General features: G+C 42.4%; 3 protein-coding genes across 5 annotated transcripts; all 3 read left to right on the top strand.

The window, feature by feature from the left end:
- cnn2 (calponin 2) lies at window positions 1-7,275 on the top strand. The gene is made up of 7 exons (XM_034613132.1): window positions 1-222; window positions 3,089-3,210; window positions 3,325-3,391; window positions 3,834-3,971; window positions 4,069-4,185; window positions 5,685-5,831; window positions 6,127-7,275. Exons 1-7 carry the CDS (start codon window positions 166-168, stop codon window positions 6,430-6,432), a joined length of 954 nt encoding a protein of 317 aa, XP_034469023.1. The 5' UTR covers window positions 1-165; the 3' UTR covers window positions 6,433-7,275.
- A 2,305-nt stretch (window positions 7,276-9,580) lies between these two features.
- rps15 (ribosomal protein S15) lies at window positions 9,581-13,250 on the top strand. The gene is made up of 4 exons (XM_034613134.1): window positions 9,581-9,671; window positions 10,066-10,151; window positions 11,482-11,716; window positions 13,092-13,250. The coding sequence occupies exons 1-4, from the start codon at window positions 9,591-9,593 to the stop codon at window positions 13,203-13,205; spliced, it is 516 nt and encodes a 171-aa protein (XP_034469025.1). The 5' UTR covers window positions 9,581-9,590; the 3' UTR covers window positions 13,206-13,250.
- A 583-nt stretch (window positions 13,251-13,833) lies between these two features.
- On the top strand, window positions 13,834-26,255 carry LOC117777990 (dipeptidyl peptidase 9-like). Of its 3 annotated transcripts, none has more exons than XM_034613130.1 (21): window positions 13,834-13,981; window positions 15,499-15,589; window positions 15,713-15,951; window positions 16,165-16,277; window positions 16,614-16,787; window positions 17,190-17,361; window positions 17,672-17,782; window positions 18,280-18,408; window positions 18,498-18,559; window positions 18,641-18,741; window positions 18,976-19,155; window positions 19,297-19,454; window positions 19,600-19,679; window positions 20,118-20,270; window positions 20,722-20,857; window positions 22,020-22,165; window positions 22,327-22,473; window positions 22,564-22,716; window positions 23,173-23,315; window positions 23,884-23,995; window positions 25,118-26,255. In XM_034613130.1, the coding sequence occupies exons 2-21, from the start codon at window positions 15,534-15,536 to the stop codon at window positions 25,208-25,210; spliced, it is 2,658 nt and encodes an 885-aa protein (XP_034469021.1). In that variant the 5' UTR covers window positions 13,834-13,981; window positions 15,499-15,533; the 3' UTR covers window positions 25,211-26,255. The 3 variants fall into 3 exon arrangements, with proteins under 3 accessions (XP_034469021.1, XP_034469022.1, XP_034469020.1); XM_034613131.1 differs by having other exon boundaries at window positions 13,834-13,985; window positions 17,193-17,361; XM_034613129.1 differs by having other exon boundaries at window positions 13,834-13,985.
- Window positions 26,256-26,610: the final 355 nt, after the last annotated feature.

Below are 26,610 nucleotides of genomic sequence, written 5' to 3'. Positions count from 1 at the left end.
CCGTGGGAGCGCTGTAATTGGCGGCAGTGACAGAGAAAGGAAGTATTTAGTTCTCACCGACGTTTCATTGGAAGAGAAAGTCCAGGAGAGTTTGGAACAGATTTGATCCTCAACTCTCATCGTCAGCTCCGCAGGAAAAAAAAACCTCTCTCAATCCTCTCGACCATGACCACGTTCAACAGAGGTCCTGCCTACGGGCTGTCTGCGGAAGTCAAAAACAAGGTGCGTGTGTTTGTTTGAGTTGTGATTGATCGTAAATTAACTTAAGTCGCAATCGGGGGAGAAAAAAAAACTTCTTCTTCTGCTCACCGTGCTTTTCCCGTGACGCCTGTGTCGCAGTCACCTGGCCTCCATTTTGATGTGAGAGCGCACAGGTTGAAAGGTACAGAGAGGAAAAAGATGTCAACACGGATAAATGAAGCGTTTTTCATTAGTTTCCCGAACTTTTATAATCTCCACGTAACTTTTTTTTGGGACTAGTTGGCAAAGTAAAGTTCCACTTTGAATTTAACATTTAGTTTCACACCTGGACGAGCTGGGTTTTAAATTTTCTAGAAGGCAACTCAAAAAAAGAAGAAAAAAAAAACAGGAGCATGGGCGTTGTCCCTTTTCTTCTTGGCTCAGAAGTGCGTGTGTGCGTGTGTTTCTCCTTGTTTGTTTCCAGCATTTTTTTTGCTCGGCTGCACGTTGTGACCCGCATTAGCAGATAATGGAAGATAATTCGATTCGCATACAAGTGCCCTCCTCTTCATTATAACATCTCCATGGGTTCTTTGCCATCTCTACTAAGTCCAGGAATAGTTCCCTACATTCCCCCTGATCCCAGGGGGTTTTCTCCCCAGACTTCAATGCACACAAACCAAACCATTGTCCACAGTGAACCTGGCTGTGGAGTAATGTGTGTTTCCACCTTGTTTGTTTTGACCTGTCTGCACAGATCCCTGCACACCCGGATCCACTTAAAATACCAGGCCTGATGCTGGAGATTACTATTGCTGGCTGCCAGCTCTGTAACCTTCAGACCTCCATCTAAATAATGAACCGGTTGTCTCTAACCAGGCCGGGGCAATAAAGCAGTATCAGTCATTATGGCAGGGTAATTGTCATCAATAACGATATAACCTTGCTTGGTGAGAAGATGTAACACATTATTAGTCAACCGTATATTTGTAAAAGGTTTGTCAAGCCAACTTTATCTATAAAGCACATTTGAAAACAAGCAGAGTTCACCAAAGTGCTTTACAATAAAACCAGACAATGCAAAAATGCTAGGAAAATGAAATAACATAGAAATGCGACAACGTGTATTAAGAATGACCCAAGAAGAAGATGAGGGTCTTCAGTTTTGTCTTAAATGTGTCGTAGAAAATTTCAACCACCTTCACCCGGGAGCGAAAATCACACTCTAAACTTTAAAAGAAATAATATCGCACTCATTCTGATAATTTAGCATCATTGTCTTGATATGAAACTTTCTATCTTGATATCATTTGTGCCCAGATGGCCACATTTCAAACTTGGCTTTCCAGTTGCAGCTAGGAGATAAATTCTTTAACTCGCACCTTCAGCTGATTTATTATTGTGTTTTTTATTTTTCCATCTGCATTCCTGAGCCGTGCCCTTGTATGGGAGAGAAAGGGTCACCCACCCCCACCCCCCACCCCCACCACCACTTTCCCCAAAAGTCTCCACAGAACAACATGTGCCGGCCGTGAAGAATAACGTGTAGATTTCCTGTGTGTTACCTTGAATGTAGAGGGTGGCTGGGTGGGGGGGGGTTAAAGAGATGTTGAATTGAGTGGTATTTCCGGCCACTGGTGACGTAGCCCCCTCCGTGAAATGCTAGGCATTTGCACTTCTCCTCAAACCCCACCTCCCCACTACTCCTTTTTTTAAAAATCCTACTTAACACTAAAAAATTCTACTTAACACTAATACATGCAGTGAAGACACTGAGCTTAAAGTTGAACAGCTGCAGTATACATCCTTTTTCTAAGTGTCCCCCACCGTCTTGTGTTCATTCAACGGCGCAACACACACACACACACACACACACACACACACACACTCCTGGCCCCCCCCCCCCCCCCCCCCCCCCCCCTCGCTGCTCCGTTCTGCTCTTTGTATCCGAGCACGGCAGAACAAATTCCTGGTGTTCAGCTTGTCTCTGTAAATTTACATCTGTAGACTTCGGCGTAGGGCAATTAAAACAGGCCAATATTGTTTTTTAATAAGGGGATAACCAAACGAAGGAAATGTAATTAGAAGACAGAAATTCCTTCAGACTGCAACCAGCTGTGAGTCGAGTGCGGCCAACTTCTATGGATAGAGTAGGTCAAGCTCTGCGGTGCAGTCTCTCTTTCCCTCCAGGGAACAGAGGGAGATTGTTAGCTGGTGGATAGTTTGCGCGCAGCACGTTTCGACACCTGATCCTAAACAGGAGGAGAAGAAATGTATATCTTACTGACTTTTTTTTTTCTTTTTTTCCCTTCTCATTTCTGCTTTCCAGACTGAGCTGCTGTTTATGTGATCACAATTATCCTCCTAAATGGTGTCTTTCACAGCCAGCGTTGTGTGTTTCTTGCACTTTCTTACACCTAATGTCATTCAATCAAAACAGGGTTCTAAATCACAGTGACACCTTCACTACAGAGTCAATCTTTGTGCCATGTTTAGCCTTGTTAAACTCACCCTCCCTCGCTTTTTTCAGCAATGGCCTTCCTGTGCAGAATTTGTGCAGTTTACCAAACAGGATATCCTTGTTTTCGTGCGTGTGCGTTGGGTCATGTCAGTGTCACCTTTTTGTTTATGTGGGCTGAATAAGAGACAACCCACTGTGTAGACATAGCTCACTATACTGAAACTCCGAGGTGACCATGAAACAGGATTTCTTGCAGTCATAACACACTTCTGAGGACCAGTGTTAATGTTATGTGATATATAATAACCCCCCCTCTTCTATCATTGTTATAGATGCAGCTTTGTTATCAGTGTCTTTATGTAGTTTGTGCGAGTGGGAGGTCAATGTGGGCAGGAAGGAACAACAAATAAGACCATGAAAGTATTAACTGGCTCTCTTTCCCACCAGATCGCACAGAAGTATGACCTTCAGAAAGAAGAGGAGCTGAGGAACTGGATCGAGGAGGTCACCGGCGAAACCATCGGCCCTGACTTCCAGAAAGGCCTGAAGGACGGAATCATTCTGTGCAAGTAAGCAGAGATCATCGATTTGTTGGTTACGCTTTAACACGAGCCCTTTAATCTGTTGGTTTAATATGTACAGTCGTTTAGAGAACTTTAATATTTTCCTCTTTTCTGTCTCAGACTTATCAACACTCTCCAACCAGGCTCAGTGAAAAAGGTCAACCACTCAAAGCTGAACTGGCCTCAGGTGAGTCAGATGATAATAAATGCTTTCTAACCAGATGAAGGTGTGTTTAAATCATGCTCATTGTTTCCTAGCTGACATCAGTTGGTGCTCTTTGGTACTACCGGTTCCCACACCAGTGATTTTAGACAGTTATATGTCATTAACAAATTGCTCCCTGTGCTGTTGTAGTGTTTTACATGTTTTCTACCAGTTAGCATGTCGGCACGCTGAATCACGCTGGCTAATAGTTACACTTGTATGGAAGCAGTGTTTTATTGGAACTGTTTTTTTACGCTGAGGTGTAACCAGTCACTGCAAACACACTCCTATATTTGAGACTACAACAGATGGTTCACAAACAACAACAAAAAAATCCCACGTCTGTCGTTATAAATCCTTTTAAAAATATTATTGCTGATCGTCTTAAAATCTGTGCGGTTTTTTTTTTTTTGCATTTCTTAAGATGGAGAATCTGACGAACTTCGTCAAAGCCATCACTGTGTACCAGCTGAAGCCTCATGACCTCTTCGAGGCCAACGACCTGTTTGAGTGCGGCAACATGACGCAGGTGCAGACGACGCTGCTCGCACTGGCCGGCATGGTGAGTCTTAATAAGAATGCACTGGGAGTGCCTATAGGTGTGTGTGTGGTTTTTCAAAGTCCACATTGACAACTGGCTCCACTTTTTTCTCTTCAAGGCAAAGACCAAGGGCTGCAACTCCCGGACGGACATCGGGGTGAAGTACGCAGACAAGCAGGAGAGGATGTTTGATGAGGAGAAGATGAAGGCTGGACAGTGCGTCATTGGCCTGCAGGTACAAGTTTGTTTGGAGGCTTGTTCATGAACCGAGTCCAGGTTTAGATCTGAAACTCTAATCAAACCAGCAGAAACTGAACGATGTGGACCATTGATCTCCGGTATCACATGACTGAAGTTGATGTTGGTACAGGTTTGATGGTGTTATTCAAGGCTGCAGAAGAGAAAATAATCCAGTGAGACGGAACAAACTTAAACGCAATACTTAAATTGTGAGAAATAGCGTTCCACAGAATCCTTTGCCGGAGCCCGACAGGAGGTGAGGCTCTCGGTATGCTTGGAAGGCTGCGCTCACCACTGCATGTGTCGAAACTATTTCGAAACCAGAGTTTGTCTTGGTCCCATGTCAGGCAGAGCATACTTGTATGTGAGAGCTGGTCATTGTTCTCACAGCTTCTTGAGTCGCTCTGTTTTGTTATTGTTTCTGTCAGTGTCAGTTAGATATGAGGGCTTACTACAGACAGGAGAAGGAGACAGTACGACTCACTGTTTAGAAGGCGAGGACAGGTGACTGTAACTTCAAAAGCATTTGCTTGTCTAAATTCCAGTGATCTTATGCAATATCTTACCACAGTTTTGTGCAAGAGCAGCCAGAGTGACAACGGTAATATTAATTCAGCCATTTTTTTTATAAATAAAAGCCTTTTCCAAAATGGTCTCTAATTTAGATTGGATGGGTCATATGTTTTTAATGCATGTCCTCACGAAAATGTATCTTCTCTGGCACAGGCTAGAAGAATTATTAGTTCTGATACCTGCTGCTGCATCATCAGTCTGTTTGGGGTTAAGTTAATGCATTTAACTAATGCCTTTCTAACCAGCCTGCTAGCTAGGGTTTTGCAACATGGGGAAATGCAAGTTTTACGATATGTGGCTTTAGAATGAAAGTGCTCATGTTGGTTGGAGCGGATATATGCAGGTTTTCTTACAATTTGCCTTTCTTCTCTTTTTCCCTGTTGAGTCATGTTCGACATCACAGAACTGAGAAGCTCTCTTGCATCTTGCATGATACAAAGAAAAGAAATTGCTGTTGCACATTGTTCCCAAGATGTGAAAAACAATAAGTAAACAAACATTCATCCACGCCATTGCCCGGAAGTTCAATGCATGCATTAATCTCGCGCTAAAAAAAGATGCAGTGCCGGTGTCTAGGAAGCCAAAATAAAGAACCTTGGCATCATGTTTCCATCGCTGCTGTTTGGGGCCGAATAAAAATCAGTTTGTTATTTGACTCAAAAGAATGTAGTTGGTTTCTATTCCAATTAAAGCCGAAAGTCAGATGTTTGAGGTATTTTTTTTTTTTATATTTTTTTTTTAAACCAGTTGAAAAGGGGCTTTACAGAATGTGTTCACTTGTATATTTTCACTTTTGTTTTCGTTTGGTCTTGACTTTCACTTCAATAGGAATTAAAATGTCATAGTTAAGTTGTTTTATAGCTGTAGACACTGTTTATGTTAATTGTTAAAATGTATTGCAATGCTTTTTTGTTCTTTTAGATGGGGACCAACAAGTGTGCCAGTCAGGCAGGTATGAATGCATATGGCACCAGGAGGCACTTATACGACCCAAAAGTTCAAATCCAGCCACCAATGGACAACACAACCATCAGTCTGCAAATGGGCACCAACAAGGGAGCGAGCCAGGTACTGATACTCTTCCCCCCCCCCCCCCCTCTCATAAAGTCAGTATTATTGGACTGAGTGGAAACAAGCCCCAGGGAATCACTGTTATTGTCCCCACTGCTGTAAACTTGTATCATGTTTGGTCTTGTAGACAAAGCCGTAAACTCCTGGATTGTCTACTTCAAAACTGAGCTCAGTGATATCTTTGTTGAGAACGTTCTAAAGCTTATACAGGAAAGATAAAAGTGACTTATGACTCCATAAAACCAAAGGGGGAAGAAAAAAAGTTGCAAATTTTCTTCTTGTGTCTTTACAGGCTGGGATGACGGCTCCAGGAACGAGGCGTGCCATTTACGACCAGAAGCTGAACACAGACAAGTGTGACAACAGCACCATGTCCCTACAGATGGGCTACAGCCAGGGAGCCAGCCAGAGCGGACAGAACTTCGGACTGGGCCGGCAGATCTGTGACGTAAAGTACTGTCCTAAACCTGGAGAGGTTGCCAGCGATCAGAACGGGGCAGCGGTCGCCCAACCTTTCGTCCCAGAATTCCAAGACGAGGGTTACCAAGGTTACCAGGAAGAGGAGCAGGTGTACCAAGAGGAAGGGACGGACTACTAGGAGGAAGGAGAGAGCTGAGGAAGGGAAAGTGCGATTGTATAAAGGAGGCGAGTTGTGCAACAGGACCTCGAGGCAGGTGGTTAATTTTTTATATCAACAGGATGCTGCACCTCTTTTGGGTCATATCCTTTGAGTATTGAATGAAATTGTCTTCTTAGCATTTTGGAAGACCAGTGTCACACATATCATGATGAACTGTATTTCTGTGGGGTGTTTTTGTTTTTAAAATGTTTTATTTAAAGTGACCACAGAAGCCAATCTTCTTGGCCGAGCTTGTTTTCTATCCCAGGGATTTTTTATGTGCCAAAGCCCCACCTTCCCTTTTGTTGCTATGGTATTTGTCGACTCATTAGTTACATTAAGGGAGATCTCGGGGGGGTTTTGTTAAGGGCAATATGAAACTAAAAGTGAAATATTATTGATATTTCAAATTTTTTTTCCTCTTAAATCTGTTATCTGATCAAAACACCCATGAATGTGCTAATCTATAAGAACTGTTACATCTGTAAACATCAGCTTATTTGTATAATAATGAAAATGAATATGTATGAGCTACTTCTTCAGTATCTTCTTCATCCCTTCAGTATTGATCATTGACAGTAGTAAACAGTTGTTATGGTTGTCTAGACGGACAAAGGGACCAAAATATTTTTAACCAGTTTTATCATCTTGTATTGTCTCCGTCTCTCACTGAGTTCAATGTTTTCCTTTTTTTAATGGAGGAAATATTTCCTCTGTTTGCATAACCAGTCGGACTGGAGCTGAGCTTGTTTCTTTTGGATGAAGTCGATGCAGTGGGGGAGTAGATCAAATAATACTCCAGTGAAGTTTTGAACATTCCAAGCAAGGATGTTTAAAATCATTCTTGAATATTGGTTGATATGCAAACCAATCATGATTTATATTTGATCATTAAGATTGTGATTTTTTTTTTTAAATGGGGGGGCTTTTCTTTTGGGGGCGACCTTGACTCTGAGTAACATTTTGTATTGGACTTTTATGCCCGTGGAACAAGACCATGTTTGAATTGAGAACAATGTTGAATGTGAATACAGTGTAATAAAATGTGTATTCATTATCTGGTGTCAGTTTGATTTGTAAAGAAAATATTAAGGACTGTGATGAATTTCTGTGTCTATGGTGATTTAGTTCATTATGGAAGAAAATTAAGTTTCATGATGAATCCTAAAAAGACAGGAAGGGTAATGAAAATTGCTGTGGCCAGTTCTGAGGCTGCACTATGGAAATAATACTGCACACAGCTGTATAATACTGCAGGTGGGAATCATGAAACAGACAAGTGTTCTCTCACATGAAACACATTTGGTATCTAGCGATGCAGATAGTTACTTGCACGAAGGTTATGTTTTCATTGCTGTCTGTCAGCAAGATCCTGCTCAAACTACTGAACCGAGTGCTCTCAGCAAATGACCTTACGGTAATTCTCCAGAAAAGTGGCCTCTGTGACTGAATTATGTTTGACATTAGCTAGTGTGACCCAGAGGTTAGAGAAACAGGAGTTTGTGTGTGTGTGTGCGTGTGTGTTTTCAGCACTTATGGATGGATTAAACGACGTAGTCAAATTTCCTGTGTTTAAAACATACTTGAACAAAAAAGTATTCTTACTACTGAGGCATCAGTGATCACAAGATAAATCGAATGGGTTGTGAGATGAATAAGAGGGAAAAGTCAATCTTTTATTTTGACTTTTTGTGATACATTTGAGAGTTTTACCTCTTTGGGACTCAAACAGTCATTGATATGAAACCATGTGAGAACTTTAGAGAGAGCTGATGGTGCTTCGGTGGAGCCACTTTAACGCTGCACTGTGAGGGGATTACAGATTGCTCTTTAACACTGTTTTTAAATTTTTTTTATTATATAATCCTCTCAAATATATTGATGTTAATAAAAAAACTAAAAAACAATTGTAAATATGGGGGAGTAAAAACAAATACCCTCCCCACCACCACTACTACCTAAAATGTCTTGGATTAACTAGCATCAAACTGAAATACTTAAATGAGTAATAAGTATAGTACTTACTATAGTAAATGAATCAGAATCAGAATTCTTTTTATTGCCAAGTATATTTACATATACAGGAAATTGCCTTGGTGTGGTTGGTGCCTTTGGACATAACAACAAATCGGACATAAAACAACAATATATACAGAAAAAACAATAGGCACGTGCGGTGCTAAGGTGCAGTGATTGGTTCCGGATAGTGCCAACAATATATAAGTTATAAGTTATGTGTGGGGGGGGGGGGGCAGAGTCAGTGTGATGCAGGGGGCTTGTTTGTGAGCCCCACTGCCATGGGGAAAAAACTGTTCAGGTGGCGCAAGGTTTTGGTCTTGATGGCCCGGAACCTTTTTCCAGATGGGAGTCTCTGGAATAGGTGGTGGCCGGGATGGGAAGGATCAGCAATGATCTTGCCTGCTCTCTTCCTGGTCCTGGAGTGGAACAGGTGTAGGAGAGCCGGCAGGTCACAGCCGATGACCTTCTCAGCTGACCGAATGATCCGCTGCAGTCTGCCCTTGTCCTTGGCAGTGGAGGCAGCGAACCAGACGGTGATTGATGCAGTGAGGATGGACTCAATGATGGCCGTGTAGAACTCGACCATCACTTTCTGCGGCATGTTGAATTTCTTCAGTTGCCGCAGGAAGAACATCCTCTGCTGGGCCTTCTTGGTGATGGTGGTGATGTTCTCAGCCCACCTCAGGTCCTGTGCAATTGCAGTTGTACTTTCCACTTTAGGGCCTTTTTTAGTTTAGTCTAGTTTATTTCTGACCTGCCCCTTTCATATAAATAACATAAATACAGATGACCAGCACTTTTTTTTAAATTGTATTTCTTTCTCACAAATGAATTATTCATGAATCCATAGCCACCAACATCACATAAATAACTGTACACACTTTCATTCCTTTTTCTTTCTTAATTGTCTTAACTTGAATAACATTAGACATGAACAATGTGTCTCTAGTTTCCCTCCTGAAGATCAGAAGTGAGGCTCAAGAGTCACTTACAGAAACCAAAGTGAAACCCGGACACGTCGGTAGAAACCTGACACTTCTCAGAAACTGCAGTTATTTTGATGTCACAGCGCCACCTGCTGGGTCACTGAGGGAGCTGACGCCGGCAGACGCCACCGGATGTTGTGTCTTAAAATCCCGCGATATCAGACCGGGCGGGATTTCAGGCCGTTCTTTCCCCCCGGAACTTCAAGCAAGATGGTAGGTGTTTTAGCGATCGTGACGCTTATTGAATATAATCTACATTCATCCGAGCTGTATAGTGGATAGATAAGATGTCTGACTGTGCCTCCAGACAGTTACAAACCCACACTGACTGTTTAGTAGAAAATCGCGGCCCAAAAATGTCAGATCAACATGTTTGTAGGCTCCGTGTTAGCCTGAGCTGTGGCTAAGCTAACCCGGTGGCCCTACGTAGTCCGAGCTAATGGATCAAACCGAGCCGTGTGTATAATGTTCCTCTGAGTTAAAACGCCACCACACAACATGTGATTATTGTCACAGTGCGGCCACGAGCTGAGTGTTAGCCCCGTGATGTGTGAATGCTAACTGTGGAAGCTACTTTCTGACCGGGAGCCATGTCTGTCTTTTCCAGGCGGACACCGAGATCAAGAAGAAGCGTACCTTCAGGAAGTTCACCTTCCGAGGTGTGGACCTGGACCAGCTGCTGGACATGTCCTAGTGAGTGACACACTGCTGCTGCTGATCTGTGGTCAGCGGCAGCTACAGAGCCACAATCGCACTGGTTAAATAAAGTCGATTCTGCTGATCAGTAGTAATGAGAAGCTGAAGTTTGTTTCGGTCACTTATTAAACTCGGATCCAGGTGAAATGTTTTTTCCAGAAATTACTTTGTCCTTTTTTTATTTGTCAGACCTGTAACTCAGGTCTTGCATCGTGATAAACTCGTGACTGTATATAACTGCAGCAGATGAAACTTTACTTATTCTCCACAACCGTTAACTTGTAATCCACCTTTGATTGCCATGGATTTTCATCTTGTGTATTTCAGAGCAGATCAATCCAAATGTTTGCTGAGGCTCACTAGAGACCTCGCCTGGGCTGTGTCTGAAATCACGCACTAATCACTGTATAGGGAGTTTGCCCCTTTTGTGGTTGTGTCTGAGTGTTAGATGAAGTTTTTTAAACCCTGTATAGTGCACTCATTGTTTCCCATCATGCATTTTACTTGCGGTTGAGAGGAGCGAGGGGAACAGCCTGACCTGTCGCGTAAATGGAAGCAGCACAAACTGCGGAAATCAAGTTTATTTCTACATTTAATATTTTTTATTAATAGCCGTTAGGGTTAATTTTCCACTGGCCGACGTTTTTGTTGTACGTCATAATCCTGCGACAATGCCAGCGCAGAGACAACAGTAGTGACAGTGTTTTTTCTTTCACAGGTGAGCTCACTATAGTTCTCTATAGTAGTCACTGTATAGTGAAGTAGAGAATAGTGAGGGGGTTGGCGATTTCAGACACAACCCTAGTATTTACAGAAATTGGCACATGTTTGCTGATACAGGATTTTGCTGTCAATCCCCAAACCATACTGTAGCTGTCTCTCAATTCAGGGGCAGCTTCCTTTTGGAGGCTGCGTTTGAAGACTGATTGCACCACAGCGGCCTGACTAGTCTGTCCCTTTTCAAAGGCTTGTTTAAACATGGCCCACGTATGCTTCTTCTCTCGACAAGTGGATTGTTGTGCCAACCCATCCGATAATTCATTGTACACCGGTGACCGCTAACAAGCTAGTTATCTGGGTGGCTGAGGGGCAGTGGCTTAAAATTGCTAATACAATAAAATAAGAGCAGGACGAGCTGATGACACAAATGAGAAATCCTCTGTAGACCAGACTATCGACCCGGCCCACTTCTTCCTGGCCAGATTTTATTCTCCAAAGGAGACGGACCCTGAATTTAGAGACGACCTGTGTCTGTATCTTACAAGTGATTTAAACTTTGTTACAGGCGTTTGGGTGTAATTGTCATCACTGTCTTCTCATCCTCTAGTGAGCAGCTGATGCAGCTGTACTGCGCTCGCCAGAGGAGGAGGCTTAACCGCGGCCTGCGCCGTAAGCAGCAGTCCCTCTTGAAGCGCCTGCGCAAGGCCAAGAAGGAGGCTCCCCCCATGGAGAAACCCGAGGTGGTGAAGACCCATCTGAGGGACATGGTCATCCTGCCTGAGATGGTCGGATCAATGGTTGGCGTGTACAACGGCAAAACTTTCAACCAGGTTGAAATCAAGGTGAGGTTGTCTTGGTTAGCCGCGAGAGCAAGTGTGTAACCTGGGACTCTTATGAATCAACAAATCTTTTGTGTTTTTTAAGAAGACGAGTCATACATTTACATTAGAGTTAAACATCTGTCTGTACAGAGAAACAGGTCAGGATAAATTAGTCTAAAGCCCAATTCATGCTTCTGCGTCGAATCTAAGGCGTAGCTCCCATGTAGCCTGCTCCGTACCCTGACGTGCACCTCCTCCCCAAAATGTAACTACACGAGGCGACGCAGACCGCAAGAGCTGTGATTGGTCCGCTTGGTAGCATCGCATTTTGTTACAGACATGTCCTCAGTCTTTCTCTTCTTCATTGCAGTTCTTTAAGAAAATGTAATTGCTCTTCAACATCTACCAGCTCCGACATAACTCCATTGTTAAGTAAACAAGACGACAGATAATTTTTATATAAGAGGACCGGGAACTGGAAGAAACTCGACACAGTAGCAAAGAAACTTGTTTTGGCTCCATGCAGTGTAGAGCGAGAGCGACGCGCACACACCTATGCACGTCTGAACGCTCCCAACGGCGTAGGCCCTGTTCATATGACGTTGCTTCGGTGCAGACAATGAATCGGCCTCAAGCTACAATAATTTTCAAGACCTTAATAGTGCCTGTTTAGTTTTCTCTCTGACCAGGGTCTTTACAGGAATCCAGTCGGTGTTCTCTTTCTTCTCAGAGCTCCAACAGGCACATTTAAAATTACATTAGTGACATTTTAGAACCATGGCTCAGTGGAGGCTGCATATGAGGAGGCATGTAAATCTCATTCCAGACAAATGAGCCAGTAACGGCTGCTATCAACTATAGAGCTGGGGAAAAAACCTGAAATGAAATTACTCAAATTGATACAGATGTTATGTTATATTTGGCAAATTAAGTGACTCCTCTTGGTCCTTGTGTTCAGTGTGAATTATCTTACAAAGTTTCTCACTCATACCATCTTAAGTTCTGAGCCATCCATTTCTCTGAAATGTCTCGGCCTGAAAAAAAGTCAAATCTCAGAGCTGCAGTATTCCACACTCAACACCATGTTATTGAAAAGTGACGACAACAGTTATGTATTTAATGAATGCAGAGCTGTTAAGAACCATTGCCTATAGGAACATGCAGGCTAACGCATCTCATCCTGACTTCTAGTTTTAGATGCACACAGTTTCAATCCTGCCTAAATTACACAGATTCAGTGAAACTTGTAATTGACAGTCTATTATCAGCAGCTATTAAATCACAACATGCTGTTTTATACATCGAGTGTGATGTTTATTTGTATCACAGGATTTATTTAAATGAGGTTTTTATTTGTCTGCCAATCCTGATTTTCTTCTTTCTTCCCCCTCCACAGCCTGAGATGTGCGGCCACTACTTGGGCGAGTTCTCCATCACTTACAAGCCAGTCAAGCACGGTCGCCCCGGTATCGGAGCCACACACTCTTCTCGTTTCATCCCTCTGAAGTAGAATGGCTGTATTTGTATAAATAAAGGAAACTGGGTGCTCCACACAACTTGTCTGCTTCGCTTTCTTTTGCACAATGTTTCAAAATGAAAATTCAAGGTCTTTTTTTTCGATTTTCAGTGTTGAGGCTGTTAAGGCGTCGGTGGGTGGTTTAATATAAACAGAATACACAATGAGTGGAGCTTTGTAAGGTTAAGGTATACTGGAGAACTTGTACTACACCTGTACATCCAGTAAATCTCACTGGGAAACAACAAAGACTGACATTTTGTTTCAAATAATATCTTAAAATCCAACTATACAGATGTATCCATAGGGTTTAATGCTTTGGCTTGCTCAAGAAATAATTCAAATCCATGGTGTGTTTGGGGAATATCCAGGTATCACAGACTGATTATGCGTTCAGTGGTTAATCTGGGATATTAGAGATTTCTAAGAAGGCTTCACAGATGTGCGTGTACTCTAAACGATGCATGTAAAGTGGCTGGGGGCAGAAGTAATGAAATACAGGAGCCGATCAGGTCAGTGGTCTTGAAGCGTCGTGCCACAGGCGGCGCAGCACTGACCGTCACTGACGCCTCATCAGAGCGGCGGTGCAGCCCTGAAAACGTCCCGGAGTGTTCCGTGACCACATCCAAGGTTCCTCCCTCCGCTCTGAACGCCAGCTACATTTTGTGCGGCCGCTGAGGGCCATGGATTCAACCTTTAGCAGCTGTAAAATCTGTTTACTGACACCAAGCTAATACAGCCTGCGCACCGGTTCAAGAAACAGCGGCCAGGTCGGTAAGTGTTCTCTTAAATTTTGGTTTATGTCACGGGGACGGTCTCGTGAGCGTCTGTGTTTTATTCCCCATCAGAAAACCAGAAACCGCTAGCTAGCGGCCGTGTAGCATTACCTAGCTAGGTTAGCGAGCTAGCTTCAGAGCGAAAATGACAGAAGAGAGCTGTCATGTCAAAATGTAGCCAAGCTAGATTTAATAGACGCACACTTTAACAACTGTCATCTTCTTACAACCCACGCCTTCTTTGTCCACTGTCAAATGTAACATTGGTGCCGTTAGCATTGTTTACACCAACGGATTTGCCGGTGTTTTCCTCCGGTGGGACTGAATAGTTGACATCGGAGAACAAAGCTCTGTTGCAGGCTAGCTAACTGTGAACATTAACGGTATCTGTGGTTTAAACTTCACCGGACTTGTCGTCCCCCCCCCCCGAAGAAAGGCTGCTCGAGGCTCTCAAATGAGCAGCTGAAGCAAACGGGGCCTTTTCCTCGTATAACGTTACAAGTTGCTGTTGCAAATATTTCCATTTTTACACATTTTACATGACAACACAGAGACCAATGTGAGTTTAATATAAATATTTAGCATTCTTTTCTTTTATACTTCCTCTAGAACACGCAGATTTGAAGTACGATCTAGATTTGGGAGATCTCCATTCATAAATACTCTTCCATCAGTCCACGCCTTGTACACAGGTCCGCTCAACTACTGTGTTTCATGGGTTGTGTTTGTTGTCAGATCAGTGTTTGTCATACACAGATTTAAGTATCACACACCTTCCCAACACCAACATCAGGAACCAACTGCAGTTGTTTACAGCATATATATATTTCCCCCCACTGCTGTTGACATCACACTGATCCCTCAGCCATCATGGATTAGAGAGGAAGGCATGCGGGGTATTCCCTAAACCCTGGACCTCACCTGCTGCTCAGCTGTAAATATCAGTCGTTTCACACGAGGGATTAACCCGGGACTATGACTCTTTACTGGCTCCCTGGTCTGTCGCTCCCTGGTCTGTCGCTCCCTGTTCCTTTGAGGTGGTGCTTTGTGAAGGATTTCTGATTGTCCTCCTCCTCGTTTCGCTCATTGTGTTGTAGTTTTGAGGACTGGTTTCAAACAAACCAAAAAGTAAAACATCAAGAAGCCTGGTGCATTCAGAAGTATGCTCTTTCCAAGCTGTCTCAATAATGAATTGCTGTCCACCTATTGTTACTGTGGTTAACTATTTGTTAAGATAAGATAATCCTTTATTCATTCCAGAAAAGAGCACAGTCAAAAATAGACATCAGTAAAAGTAATAATAAGTTAACATGCAACGTAATCGCGAGGAAACATAAAAGTGTAAGTAGGATGGAAATAATATACCGTGTAAACAGAATATATGCAGTGTAATAGAATTGCATTGCAGTTTATTGTTCATATTGTTCTGGGAGCAGAGCTGGTTGTATTTTTGCTTGTTTATTTTCTCTTTGGAAAATGTGAATGATTTTAGCTCTGTTCTTTGTTCATAGGTTACAGAAACAGAGTGAGGCACGTTGACCGGTGAATGCATAGAGTCAAGAGGGTCAAACTTGTTGACAATAAAGAGGGTATCTGGAAAAGGTACCGTACGACACCTTGGGTCCATGTTACATGTGTTGACCAATTCTATTAAAGGAATGCATGGATGCAGGAGTGTGTGGGTGTCTGCACCTCTTACCAGTTGTTTCTAATGTCAACATCCAGCTGTGTGACTGTGAGCATGATGGCTGTGGACGGCCTTTCGGACAGTACGGAGGTGGTGGAGATGGAGGACGTGCCATCTCAGTTCTTCGTGGAGAAACACTCTTGGGAGGGCCTTCGTGACATTATCCACTGTAGCAGGAAGTACTCGGGCATAATCGCAAACAAGGCCCCCCATGACTTCCAGTTTGTGCAGAAGAAGGATGAGAATGGACCTCACTCCCACCGGTTGTACTACCTTGGTAAGCTGATGGACAATACTGCATAAAATCCTCCCTATCTACTGTTTCTTTGTTCTCCTTTAACTTGACCGTAGTCACGTTTTTCTGCTCTAGTCAGCACAATATGATTTCCTCATGACATTAAAACAACCACTGTGTTAAATTCCTCCTCCTTCAGTTCACACAAGCATTTTTTGATCTGTTGTCTGAGCTGCTTTTCTATGTACTTACAAGGAATGCCTTATGGGAGCAGAGAGAATTCGTTACTCTACTCTGAAATCCCCAAGAAGATCCGTAAGGAGGCCCTCTTAGTGTTGTCCTGGAAACAGATGCTGGATCACTTCCAGGTGAATTCCTCCACTCTTCCTGTTTGTAACAAATGGCACAGGGTGATGTGTCTGAGAAATGGGCGAGATAAGCGCTTCATGTTTTTGAGTAACTGAAATATGTTTTGAAGCTCAAAAGATTAAGCGACCATGGTAGAAACTATGAGAAGAATGCATGCACTGTACAACCATTACACAGTAGTTTGATCTGGAAGGATGGGTCGGTTGAATGTCCTTTTTCAACTATAGTTAACAGTACATTCCTGTCTATATAAGCACTTTAAAACACATGTACCTTGTAAAAAAAGTAATAGTAATATTTTATATCTTCTTCTTCTCTCATGTCGGACATTTAAGGCTACACCTCACCAGGGGGCCTACTCTCGAGAGGAGGAGTTGCTGAGAGAGCGTAAACGTTTGGGAGCATTTGGTATAACCTCCTATGACTACCATGCTCAGACGGGCCTGTTCCTCTTCCAGGCCAGCAATAGCCTCTTCTACTGTCAGGATGGAGGCAACAATGGCTTCATTGTGAGTACACTGATGATTTTTGTTATTCCCTCAGTTTGTGAACCCCTAGATTCTCAGGACAGATTTAATTCAGAGTAAGGTAAAGGTCTGCAAGCTCAGACCTCCACAGTGCACAAATGTGGTGGCACAGGTAGACAGGATACACCTTAGATAGTTTATAGCCTCTTTCCCATGGTTCTGTATTACAGCAAACAAAGCAATAATTTTAAATCATCTTACACATTATACAATTGTACAAGGGATATTCAACATCTCGTCCTATATTGTCAATGACTGTACTCTGTGTACCTTTTCATGTCAGTGAATCAGTCTCCATTAAGGATGCTTTCTTCACCTATATCTTTGGATCCAATGTCCCACTTCTGTTTCCCCCATGACTAAGATTGTGTCTTTTGGGTTTAGCAGTCTGCTTCTTTGAAGCCTGTGGAGATCAAGACCCAGTGCTCAGGGACACGTATGGACCCCAAGGTCTGCCCCGGAGACCCCGACTTCATAGCCTTCATCAACAACAACGACCTGTGGATAGCCAACATTAAGACGGGCGAGGAGAGGAGGCTCACTTTCTGCCACAAAGGTCTGAGTCCACCGGCTTTTATTTGAGTTATTTAAAAAGGCAATGAAATGCTATGTGTTGATCAGCTTTGCTTGCTCTGAATTTAAAACCTTCTTTAATTCACTGAAGTGCATTCAGTTGCAGAACAACTTGTTTAATTTGCTAGTTGACGATTTCATTTTAAATTACAATGCAATAAATAGATATGTCACATATTTTAATATCAAGGTGTAATTGCATAGTATTATATAATTTATACCATTTACCATCATACCAGTAAATTCACATGGATGTGAACTTCCTTTGTCCTAACATATTTAATATCTTTTAGGTGTTGATAATGTGAAGGAGGACCCAAAGTCTGCAGGTGTAGCAACATTTGTCATCCAGGAAGAGTTTGACCGTTTCACTGGCTACTGGTGGAGTCCCTCAGCAGTCGAAGGTCAGAACTTGGAATCTTAAGCCGTTTCAGACAGAAAATGTCAGGAAAGTTGAGTCCGGACATTTTCCTGCACTTACCATTCAAATATGAAGATCGCAGCGTCAACCCATATCAACAAATGCTCTTGAATCTCGGTGTCTTTCTTCAAATATCTTATCCTGAAATACTTGCATTCCTCCAGTTTTGTGTCTCCTGTGTGTTTAGAAAAGTCATCAACGTGCCCACTCGCTTGAATTGGCAGAACTTCTTTTTGAAAATGTTGAGAGGAACTGACTCAGACATTTCCGTTCTCACACACAGCCCCCTCTGGAAAATTTTAGGAAGATGTCTGAAGTTCAGTGCGTGACTAAAAGCAGTTTCAGATACTCCAGTTTTTCCTGTTTTCAAATACAAATGACAAATTGACAGCCAATGCTCTTATATATTAATAGTTCTGTGGCTGTTGGTACACTGTTTCCTGTATAAACTTAAATTGATAATTTTTTCTCCCCTCTCAGACCCTAATGGAGGTAAAACAGTGTATCTTCTGTATGAAGAGGTGGATGAGACGGAAGTAGAGATTATTCATGTTCCATCTCCAGCTCTGGAGGAGCGGAAAGCAGACGCGTACAGATATCCTCGCACAGGTCAGTGGAGCCATGTACACTTGTGCCTCGGAGCCGTGAATATTGTTTATTGACTATTTCTATCATTTTCTGTTTTTCTTTATTTACAGGTAGCAAAAATCCCCAGGCTACACTTAAACTGGCAGAGATCAAGACAGACCATCAAGGAAGAGTGAGTCTTTTATTAACAATCTTTTTATCGTCAACATGATAATCAGACGTTCCTAATGTGCGTGTGTGGTTGTACTTACAGATTGTGAGCACACAAGATAAAGAACTGGCCGTCCCCTTCGCCTCCTTGTTTCCTGGGACAGAATACATCGCCAGAGTGGGATGGACGAGTGACGGCAAATAGTGAGTGTCCCACTCAGAACTGAGATACTGTCATTCTCGACGTGAATCATGAGAAGCTATACAACCTGATATTAGGACATTTGATGCTTTGACATGAACAGGGACACCTATAGATTATATTCTCTTTGGCAACTTTTATGTTATTGGTTTGTATTTATCCTTTTTAATGTTTCAATAATCAATTATTCTTAAAGTAAAAAGCAATCACTTGACTTTGTTTCCTCTTCCACTCAGTGGCCTGGCGGTGCTTCTGGACCGCAGTCAGAGGAAACTACAGCTGGTCCTGCTGCCTCCTGCCCTCTTCATCCCTGTCACAGATGACCCAGCTCAGAGGCAGGAGAGTCGGGATGCAATGCCCAGTGACACACAGCCATACATAATCTATGAAGAGACCACCGATGTCTGGATTAATGTAGGTCTCCTCACATTCCACATGAACACTTCTACGTTACTTGTCTGTTCTGTTTCTACTCAACTGTTTGTTTTTATTGTTAGTGTTTTTTTCTGCTGTAAGTGTAACTGGTTCTTCCCCCCCCCCCCCCCCCCCCGCCACGGTCATGATATATACTACCCCTTTGTTCAAACGACAGAAGATGAGTTCACTTTTATTTGGGTCAATGAGTCTAAAACGGGTTTCAGCCACCTGTATAAAATCACATCTCTGTTACAACCGGGCTGCAACCTCTGGACAGAGGACTACCAACACTTAGAGGGTAAGAGACGAGGAGATGCTCTCGCGTTTATTTGACTTGATGTCTGTCAAACAATCATGTGAATGTCTGTTTTATCTCATCTGAACTCAGCTGTCAGGGTTTATGTCAAGGAGCATGTTGATTCCATTGTCTGTTGGTTTTTCAGGAGACTTCAAATGTGCAATCAAGGAGGAGATGACATTGACCAGTGGAGAATGGGAAGTCCTGGCAAGGCATGGTTCCAAGGTCAGATTAAATCACTCTGTTGGATAAAATTGTCATACACAGGTGTGACATATATTTGCCTCTGTATTCCATCACTTTGTTTTTTTAGATAAAATGGTGTCCGTGAAATTAAAAGTCTGACAGTACGTCAGACGAAGGGCTTGACCTTCAGTGTCTAAGGTCTGCAACTGATCGACATCTGCTGACTCTCAGAATATTTTCCTTGAGGACGTTTTGTCAGGCTTCTCCTGCAGCGACCTTCTCTCTCTGCTGGTTTTCTGCTTTGTCCTAAAATTGGGGAACTAAGGGGGAAAAAATCAAGAATATATGGTTGTGTTCTTTCACAAGGGTTCAGCATTACAACATAATACAGAATTGGAGAAGTCAGTCGATATGAAGATGTTTTGTTGGCTCCTCTAAAGTTTTCCATAATTTGTTCTATGTTCTCTCTGTTTGTAGATCTGGGTGAACGAGGCGACAAAGTTGGTTTACTTCCAGGGAACTAGAGACACTCCTCTGGAGCACCACCTCTACGTGGTCAGCTATGACTCTCCGGGAGACGTAGTCAGACTAACCAAGCCTGGCTTCTCTCATAGCTGCTCTGTTAGTAAGGTAAAAAAAACAATTATATGTTTACCTTTGGTGCAAAACATTTTCAGTTTCAGTCCTATGTTGAACAGTTTTTCTTTTTGCTTTCGGGCAAAAATACGTCAAATAAGCAGTGATGTATTTAAATGTATTTTTCCTAGTTTAATATAGTTGAGTAGAATTTAATAAGAAAGCAGATAGAAAATAATGAAAGCTGTGAAAGCCTGGGATTGGTTGGATACACTGTACTACTTGGGATTAATGCAGTGCGGCTGTCAGCAGTGATCTACACTGACTGTAGCTCATGTTGGAACAAAGACACAGATCCTTGCAATATGTGGCGAAGCATTGTAATTGCATCCCGTCTTCTCGTAGCGTTTCACTTCCTTCATTGTCCTTGTTCATAGTTACATTTGGTCCAGATTGTTGTACACTTACGATTCTTTGCACCTCTCTCCACCCTGTCACTCTGCAGAACTTCGACTTTTTTGTCAGCCACTACAGTAACGTGAGTACGCCCCCATGTGTTCACGTCTACAAACTGACCGGTTCAGAAGGTGACCCACTACACATGGCACCTGAGTTCTGGGCCAGCATGATGGAATCACCAGGTAAGCAGGATGTGATGTAAACGACCACTTTACTGTGGGTTTTTTCCGAACAGAAATAAATTGCCTTTTCTATAGAGAGACACAGATGGTGTCAAACACCAACTCCTCTATGTAGACAAGGAGCGACTGGTTCCAACAACAAAATGGTTGTTAAAAACTTTGCAGTCTTTTTTGCACTAAATAGCGAATCATGCAAAAGTCTCTCAAATACCAGATCTTGGTTCAATGTGTCTGAGCATCTGATTGTCCTACATCCCAGATATTTAAAATAATACCGGCTGCACTGGAAAGTAAATGTTTATACATGTTGTTAATAGCTTTTTAGTAAAATTGTAGAGCAATAGCTTTTTTAAATGTTCAGGTTTTTTCAGTTCTGTTACGGAGGTTAGGTTTTCATCTGCTTGTCAGTTAGTTCGCAGGATTATGCACAAACTAATGGACAGATTACACTGGTCAAGGAAGAACCCATTCAATTTTGGTGCAGATCTGGTGTGAAGGTTGGCCACCTATCTGAGGCTTTACTTCTGGAAGCATCAATAGAGCAGAGTCTGTAGGGGAAAGTTGAGGCCTGGATTTGATTAGATCAAGGACAGAGAATTTGAACCACAATGCCCTCGTCCAGACAATTCTGACTGTGATCAGATAATGTGCTGCTCACACGTATGTCATCACGAGCACTTTGTGTCAGAGTTGATTGTTTATGATGGATCAAAAATAACAGGAGTGAGAAGACAATCCTTTACTGTGTTGTTTTCGAACTTTGTCCGAAGTGAAAGGGTCACAGGCATGAAACACCTTAAGTTTGAAGTAGACGAATGGTACAGAAGAGTTAAACTGAAGTACCAGGAAGTAAAACATTTCCAAAATTAAAATGTTTGCTGAAAAGAAAAAAGGATCTTGTACATTGAGTGTCACAAGATGATGTATTGCCGTATCGGCTTTCAGATGAAAATGTATCACAATCTAATATCAAATCAAATTTTTGTGTGGTTCGTAATCTTTACTGTTTATAACTAAAACTGTTAAGACACTTACCTCAATTCTCTTTGCTTGGAGCATATAATCACGTGCTATATTTATAGTTTAGTCCAAAGTATCTACAATAGGAGTTGACCTAACGTTTTGCTAACTTAATGTCCTCATCTGTTAATATGTCTTCCAGGTTGCCCGGGAGATTACAATCCACCTGAGATTTTTGACTTCCCAGGAAAGTCTGGTTTCCAACTTTATGGGATGGTATACAAGCCTCATAACTTGCTGCCCGGCAGGAAACACCCGACTGTTCTCTTTGTGTATGGAGGCCCACAGGTACATATCTAAATCCTCTCTCTTCTGGCCTGAGTGTGTGATCTGATCAGACAACATTATGACACAAGAGGCATGGCTCATATATTTTAAACACTATTTACTAAATATCACTAAAACCTGTATGACTGTTTAAAGGGGAAAAAAAACGTGTGTGTTTTCAGGTGCAGCTGGTGAACAACTCCTTCAAGGGGATGAAATACCTCCGTCTGAACACGCTCGCCTCTCTGGGCTACGCTGTGGTCGTCATTGATGGGAGAGGTTCCTGTCAGAGGGGCCTTGAATTTGAAGGAGCACTGAAAAACAAAATGGTAACGTGAGGGTCAGATAATTCAAGAAATGAATTGTCAGTAAACCGACATGAAGGTTTAATAACACAATTTTGACCTCTGTCTCTCCAGGGTCAGGTGGAGATCGAGGACCAGGTGGAGGGGTTGCAGTACGTGGCAGAGAAGTTTAACTTTGTGGACTTGAGCCGCGTCGCTATCCACGGCTGGTCGTACGGCGGGTTCCTGTCACTCATGGGCCTCATCCAACGACCCAATGTCTTCAAGGTTAGGAGCCTCCTTTCATCGTTAAACGTTTCCATCAGTGAGCGTGCTCTGCTGCCTCCTTTATGCAGAAACAGAGTTTACAACAGTTTGTATCAACAAGTAATGCACTTAAAATAAACTGAGAATGACTTTAGTGCTTAACTTGTTAGTATGAATTGTAAGAGCTGAACTGGAGGTGCAGTTGCCACTTACATCCACATGGTGTCTGTGTTGGACAATGTTACAGTGTGCTACTAAAAGCATTAATTCTGCAAGGATATCTGTGGATACATCCCCAATACGATAGACGTATGAATATATTTTGCTAAAATGTTTTTGCAACTCATCATCATACATACTTCAATGTAACATTCACCTACAATATAAACACTAAATCTAAATTGCTACCTTCCTCCTGCACCATGAAATGACACTTTTCTATACATTTCAATCTAACTACGTTGTGTTTGTCACCAGCTGGCCATCGCAGGCGCCCCCGTGACTGTGTGGATGGCCTACGACACTGGCTACACAGAGCGCTACATGGATGTGCCTGAGAACAACCAGCAGGGCTATGAGGAAGGATCTGTAGCCTTGCATGTGGACAAGCTGCCCAGCGAGTCAGTACACACACCTTTTAATGAGTTTGTTTGCCTGTTAGCGTGTGTTTTTAACTGCATAGATTTTTGTACACTTCGCTCCTAAAGTTGTGCTTCAAATTCTTGGAAAGTCAGTCTGACTTGTTCACCAAGTTCATTCTGTTTTAAACGTAGTGAAGCCAACAAACAACAAACTAAAAGGTGACTCATGTGCTTTGAACCTCTTGAATGTGGTACACAACAGGTACAGATGTCCTGCAGCGGTTGATAAATTGTGCAAGGAATTCAATGTTTGAGTTGTCAGGCCAAAGCAAGCCTCGGTTTTTAGGGATCAAGGAGACCCTGAGGGCCTGACAAACGGCATGTTGGAGCAATACTCCTGGACGCTAAATTCAAACTCCAGAGCTGCAGCTGCAATATTTCAAGATTTCTATACATTTCTTTGGATTTGTGACAATTTTCCTTCACAACGGAATGTGGAGTCTTACTCTTCACTCTCAAACTGCATATCCTTTATCTTTGTGTTGTATGAAAGCCCATCATTTTGTTGTGTATCTTTTTGTAACAGCGTAATCCTTTGTCATTACAGGCCTAATCGTTTGCTGATTCTTCACGGATTTTTAGACGAGAATGTGCACTTTTTCCACACCAATTTCTTAGTGTCACAGATAATCCGTGCTGGGAAGCCCTACCAGCTTCAGGTGAGCACCACAAACCTTATTCCACTCACTAATACTCACTAACAGAAATAATTATTGTAGGTTGATGCAATTAACGTAACTCTTCCACATGAGAAGCATTCCAGAAGCACTCAGCAGTAAATGTTTTTGATTTATTGGCTTAGACCATTGTAATGTTTAAAGGGATAGTTCAGAAATGAAAATTCACTCATTATGTACTCACCACTATGCCGATGGAGGGGTGGGTGAAGTGTTTGAGTCCAAAAAACACTTCTGGAGTCTCAGGGGAAAACCTTGTTTGAGCAGAATCCAATACAATTGAAGTCAATGGTGAGTCCTTCTTCAGACGTAATAAAACAGAAAAAACACAACACGCCTCCATACTGCTCATGTGGTGTCATCCAAGTGTCCTGAAGCCCCAACAACAGCCAGAAGTGGCTAGGCTAGTTGACATAGCATTTCCAACGGTCCCTGAATGCACCTCGTCGGAAGATATCAGAGGACATTTAGGCTAAAAACTTGGTGTAAATGACCTTGAGTCGAATATGAATGTCGGGGCGTGCGGACACTTGGATGACACCACACGAGCAGTATGGAGGCATGTCGTGTTTTTTCTGTTTTATTACGTCTAAAGATAGGTCCCTAATGTCTTCAATTGTCATTGGATTTGGCTGCTACACTATTTACCCCTGAGACTCCAAATGTGTCTTGTTGATTCAAACACTTCACCCACCCCACATTGGCATAGGGGTAAATAGATAATGAGTGAATTTTCATTTCTGGGTGAACTATTCCTTTAAAGATATAATATCTAACAATTATTCATTAAATGTCTCAAAACAAATAGACCAATGATGTATAGTTTGTTGACTTGTGTACTTACATTACATTATCCAAAAATGTGTTGCAACATATCTGAAGATTCTCAGTCCTCAAACTAGGTCTTTTGTTATTGTAGCAGGGGAAGTTACATATTGTACATTTATGATTAAATACAATCAATGAATCAATTTCAGGATTATGCATTAAGAGTAACTGTTGTGGTGCAGTCTTTAGTGCTTTTGACAAGATATCTTTCAAAGCAGATTTTTACCGGATACACACATACATACATAATTTGTTTATCCTGTTTCCATTTTCCAGGTCTACCCCAATGAGCGACACAGTATTCGCTGCCCTGAGTCTGGAGAGCACTACGAGATAATGCTGCTGCACTTTCTACAACAATACCTCTGAAATGAGACAACAGGGGAGAAGTGGAGTCCGGCGTCCCCTCGGTCCTCCTTTACTCCCTCTAGCCCACCTTACTCTCCCTGACCTCCCCAACCCATCCCCGTCTCCCAACTGTTCACCCCATCATCCAGAGACTATCAGACACTGCAGCCACAAGCCCCTCTTTGTCTCCCATGAAGTAGTCGTCTCACTTCTCCACCATATTTCCCACTTTTGCTCTCTCTGTCTCTTGTTCTGTTACTCGCTCGCCCTGTCTCCTCCCAACCCCCCCTCCCCTCCCGCCCGCCCGTGTACAGTCTGGGGTATGGTTTACGAGCACAGAGATTTGGTGTCTCACCCTGAAAGCTGAACAAAGACAAGGACGTATGGAGAAATATTCGTAGGCTGTGTCACATTGACTCATCGCTCACTCGTGTCCTCCGCTGAAAACACAATGGTTTCTTTGCCAAATGTTATGGTGTCGTTCTCCCCCTTGACCCACCTGTTCACTCGAGTCCGTGTTAGAAAAGTGGGTCACAGTCCACAGATATGAAATGGAATCTATAAACATATTTTCAGACATGAGCTCACACACTATATGTAAAATGCAGTTTATTTCATACATAAACCAAGACACTCACTAACACACTCACACACACACAGTACATATATCCGTACATACTGTGAGTCTGTACTTTGCAGTTTGTGTAATGATGAAGAAAAGAAGAAAACCGAGAGGCTTCCTCTGTCCTCTTGTTTTAAGTGTGTGTAGTTTAAAATAAAATATTTTTATGGATTTTTATTCTTTATTTTTTTTTTAATGAGTGCTGCTCATTGCAATTTTTTGCGCCGATTTCTCCCCTCACATTTCATTGCTCAAGATGTCTGCTTGCCTTCTTATCACATAATTTATATTTGCCAAAGTACCTCTTGACTCTTGATCATGCTGGTATTTCCTTTTTTTACTGCAATAAAGACAACAGGAAGGTGAGCACTGGAGTCTTACAACAGCTTTGTACCACCGGAATACTATTTGTACATGATTATGAATAAATGTATGAATCAATCACACGCTCTCTTTTACTGCAGTCCCCTTATTTTCTCCGCTAAGGAGGTCATGTTTTCGCCCCTGGTTGTTTGTTGGTTGGTTTGTCTGCAGGACTACGGAGAAAGAAAACTTCTTAAACTGATTTCCACTAAACTTGGTGGAAGGATGGGACGTAGTACAAGAAAGAACCCCTGACATTTTAGTGGGAATCTAGGAATTTTTTGACACTTCTTGTACATGAATAAAAATCCTCATCTAAATGTGGTTTCACAAGGCTGTAGCTCTTTTCAGCCACTGTATGGTAACAAATTGGGCGTGAGACCTGCAACTAACCCCAGTGTGTAGCTGAGAAACGTAATGTGCTCTTACCTGTAAA

Source organism: Hippoglossus hippoglossus, chromosome 17 (genome assembly GCF_009819705.1).
Source record: "Hippoglossus hippoglossus isolate fHipHip1 chromosome 17, fHipHip1.pri, whole genome shotgun sequence".
NCBI classification, from domain to species: domain Eukaryota; kingdom Metazoa; phylum Chordata; class Actinopteri; order Pleuronectiformes; family Pleuronectidae; genus Hippoglossus; species Hippoglossus hippoglossus.
This window is presented reverse-complemented; position numbering and strand designations above follow the sequence as displayed.

Coding starts and splice junctions, on each gene's coding strand:
- cnn2 (XM_034613132.1), top strand. CDS start 166: ATGACCACGTTCAACAGAGGTCCTGCCTACGGGCTGTCTGCGGAAGTC. Junction 3,211..3,324: donor GACGGAATCATTCTGTGCAA/GTAAGCAGAGAT, acceptor TTTCTGTCTCAG/ACTTATCAACACTCTCCAAC. Junction 3,972..4,068: donor TGCTCGCACTGGCCGGCATG/GTGAGTCTTAAT, acceptor TTTCTCTTCAAG/GCAAAGACCAAGGGCTGCAA.
- rps15 (XM_034613134.1), top strand. CDS start 9,591: ATGTTGTGTCTTAAAATCCCGCGATATCAGACCGGGCGGGATTTCAGG. Junction 9,672..10,065: donor CCGGAACTTCAAGCAAGATG/GTAGGTGTTTTA, acceptor TGTCTTTTCCAG/GCGGACACCGAGATCAAGAA. Junction 11,717..13,091: donor TCAACCAGGTTGAAATCAAG/GTGAGGTTGTCT, acceptor CCCCCTCCACAG/CCTGAGATGTGCGGCCACTA.
- LOC117777990 (XM_034613130.1), top strand. CDS start 15,534: ATGCATAGAGTCAAGAGGGTCAAACTTGTTGACAATAAAGAGGGTATC. Junction 23,316..23,883: donor GTGGACAAGCTGCCCAGCGA/GTCAGTACACAC, acceptor TTGTCATTACAG/GCCTAATCGTTTGCTGATTC. Junction 23,996..25,117: donor GGAAGCCCTACCAGCTTCAG/GTGAGCACCACA, acceptor TCCATTTTCCAG/GTCTACCCCAATGAGCGACA.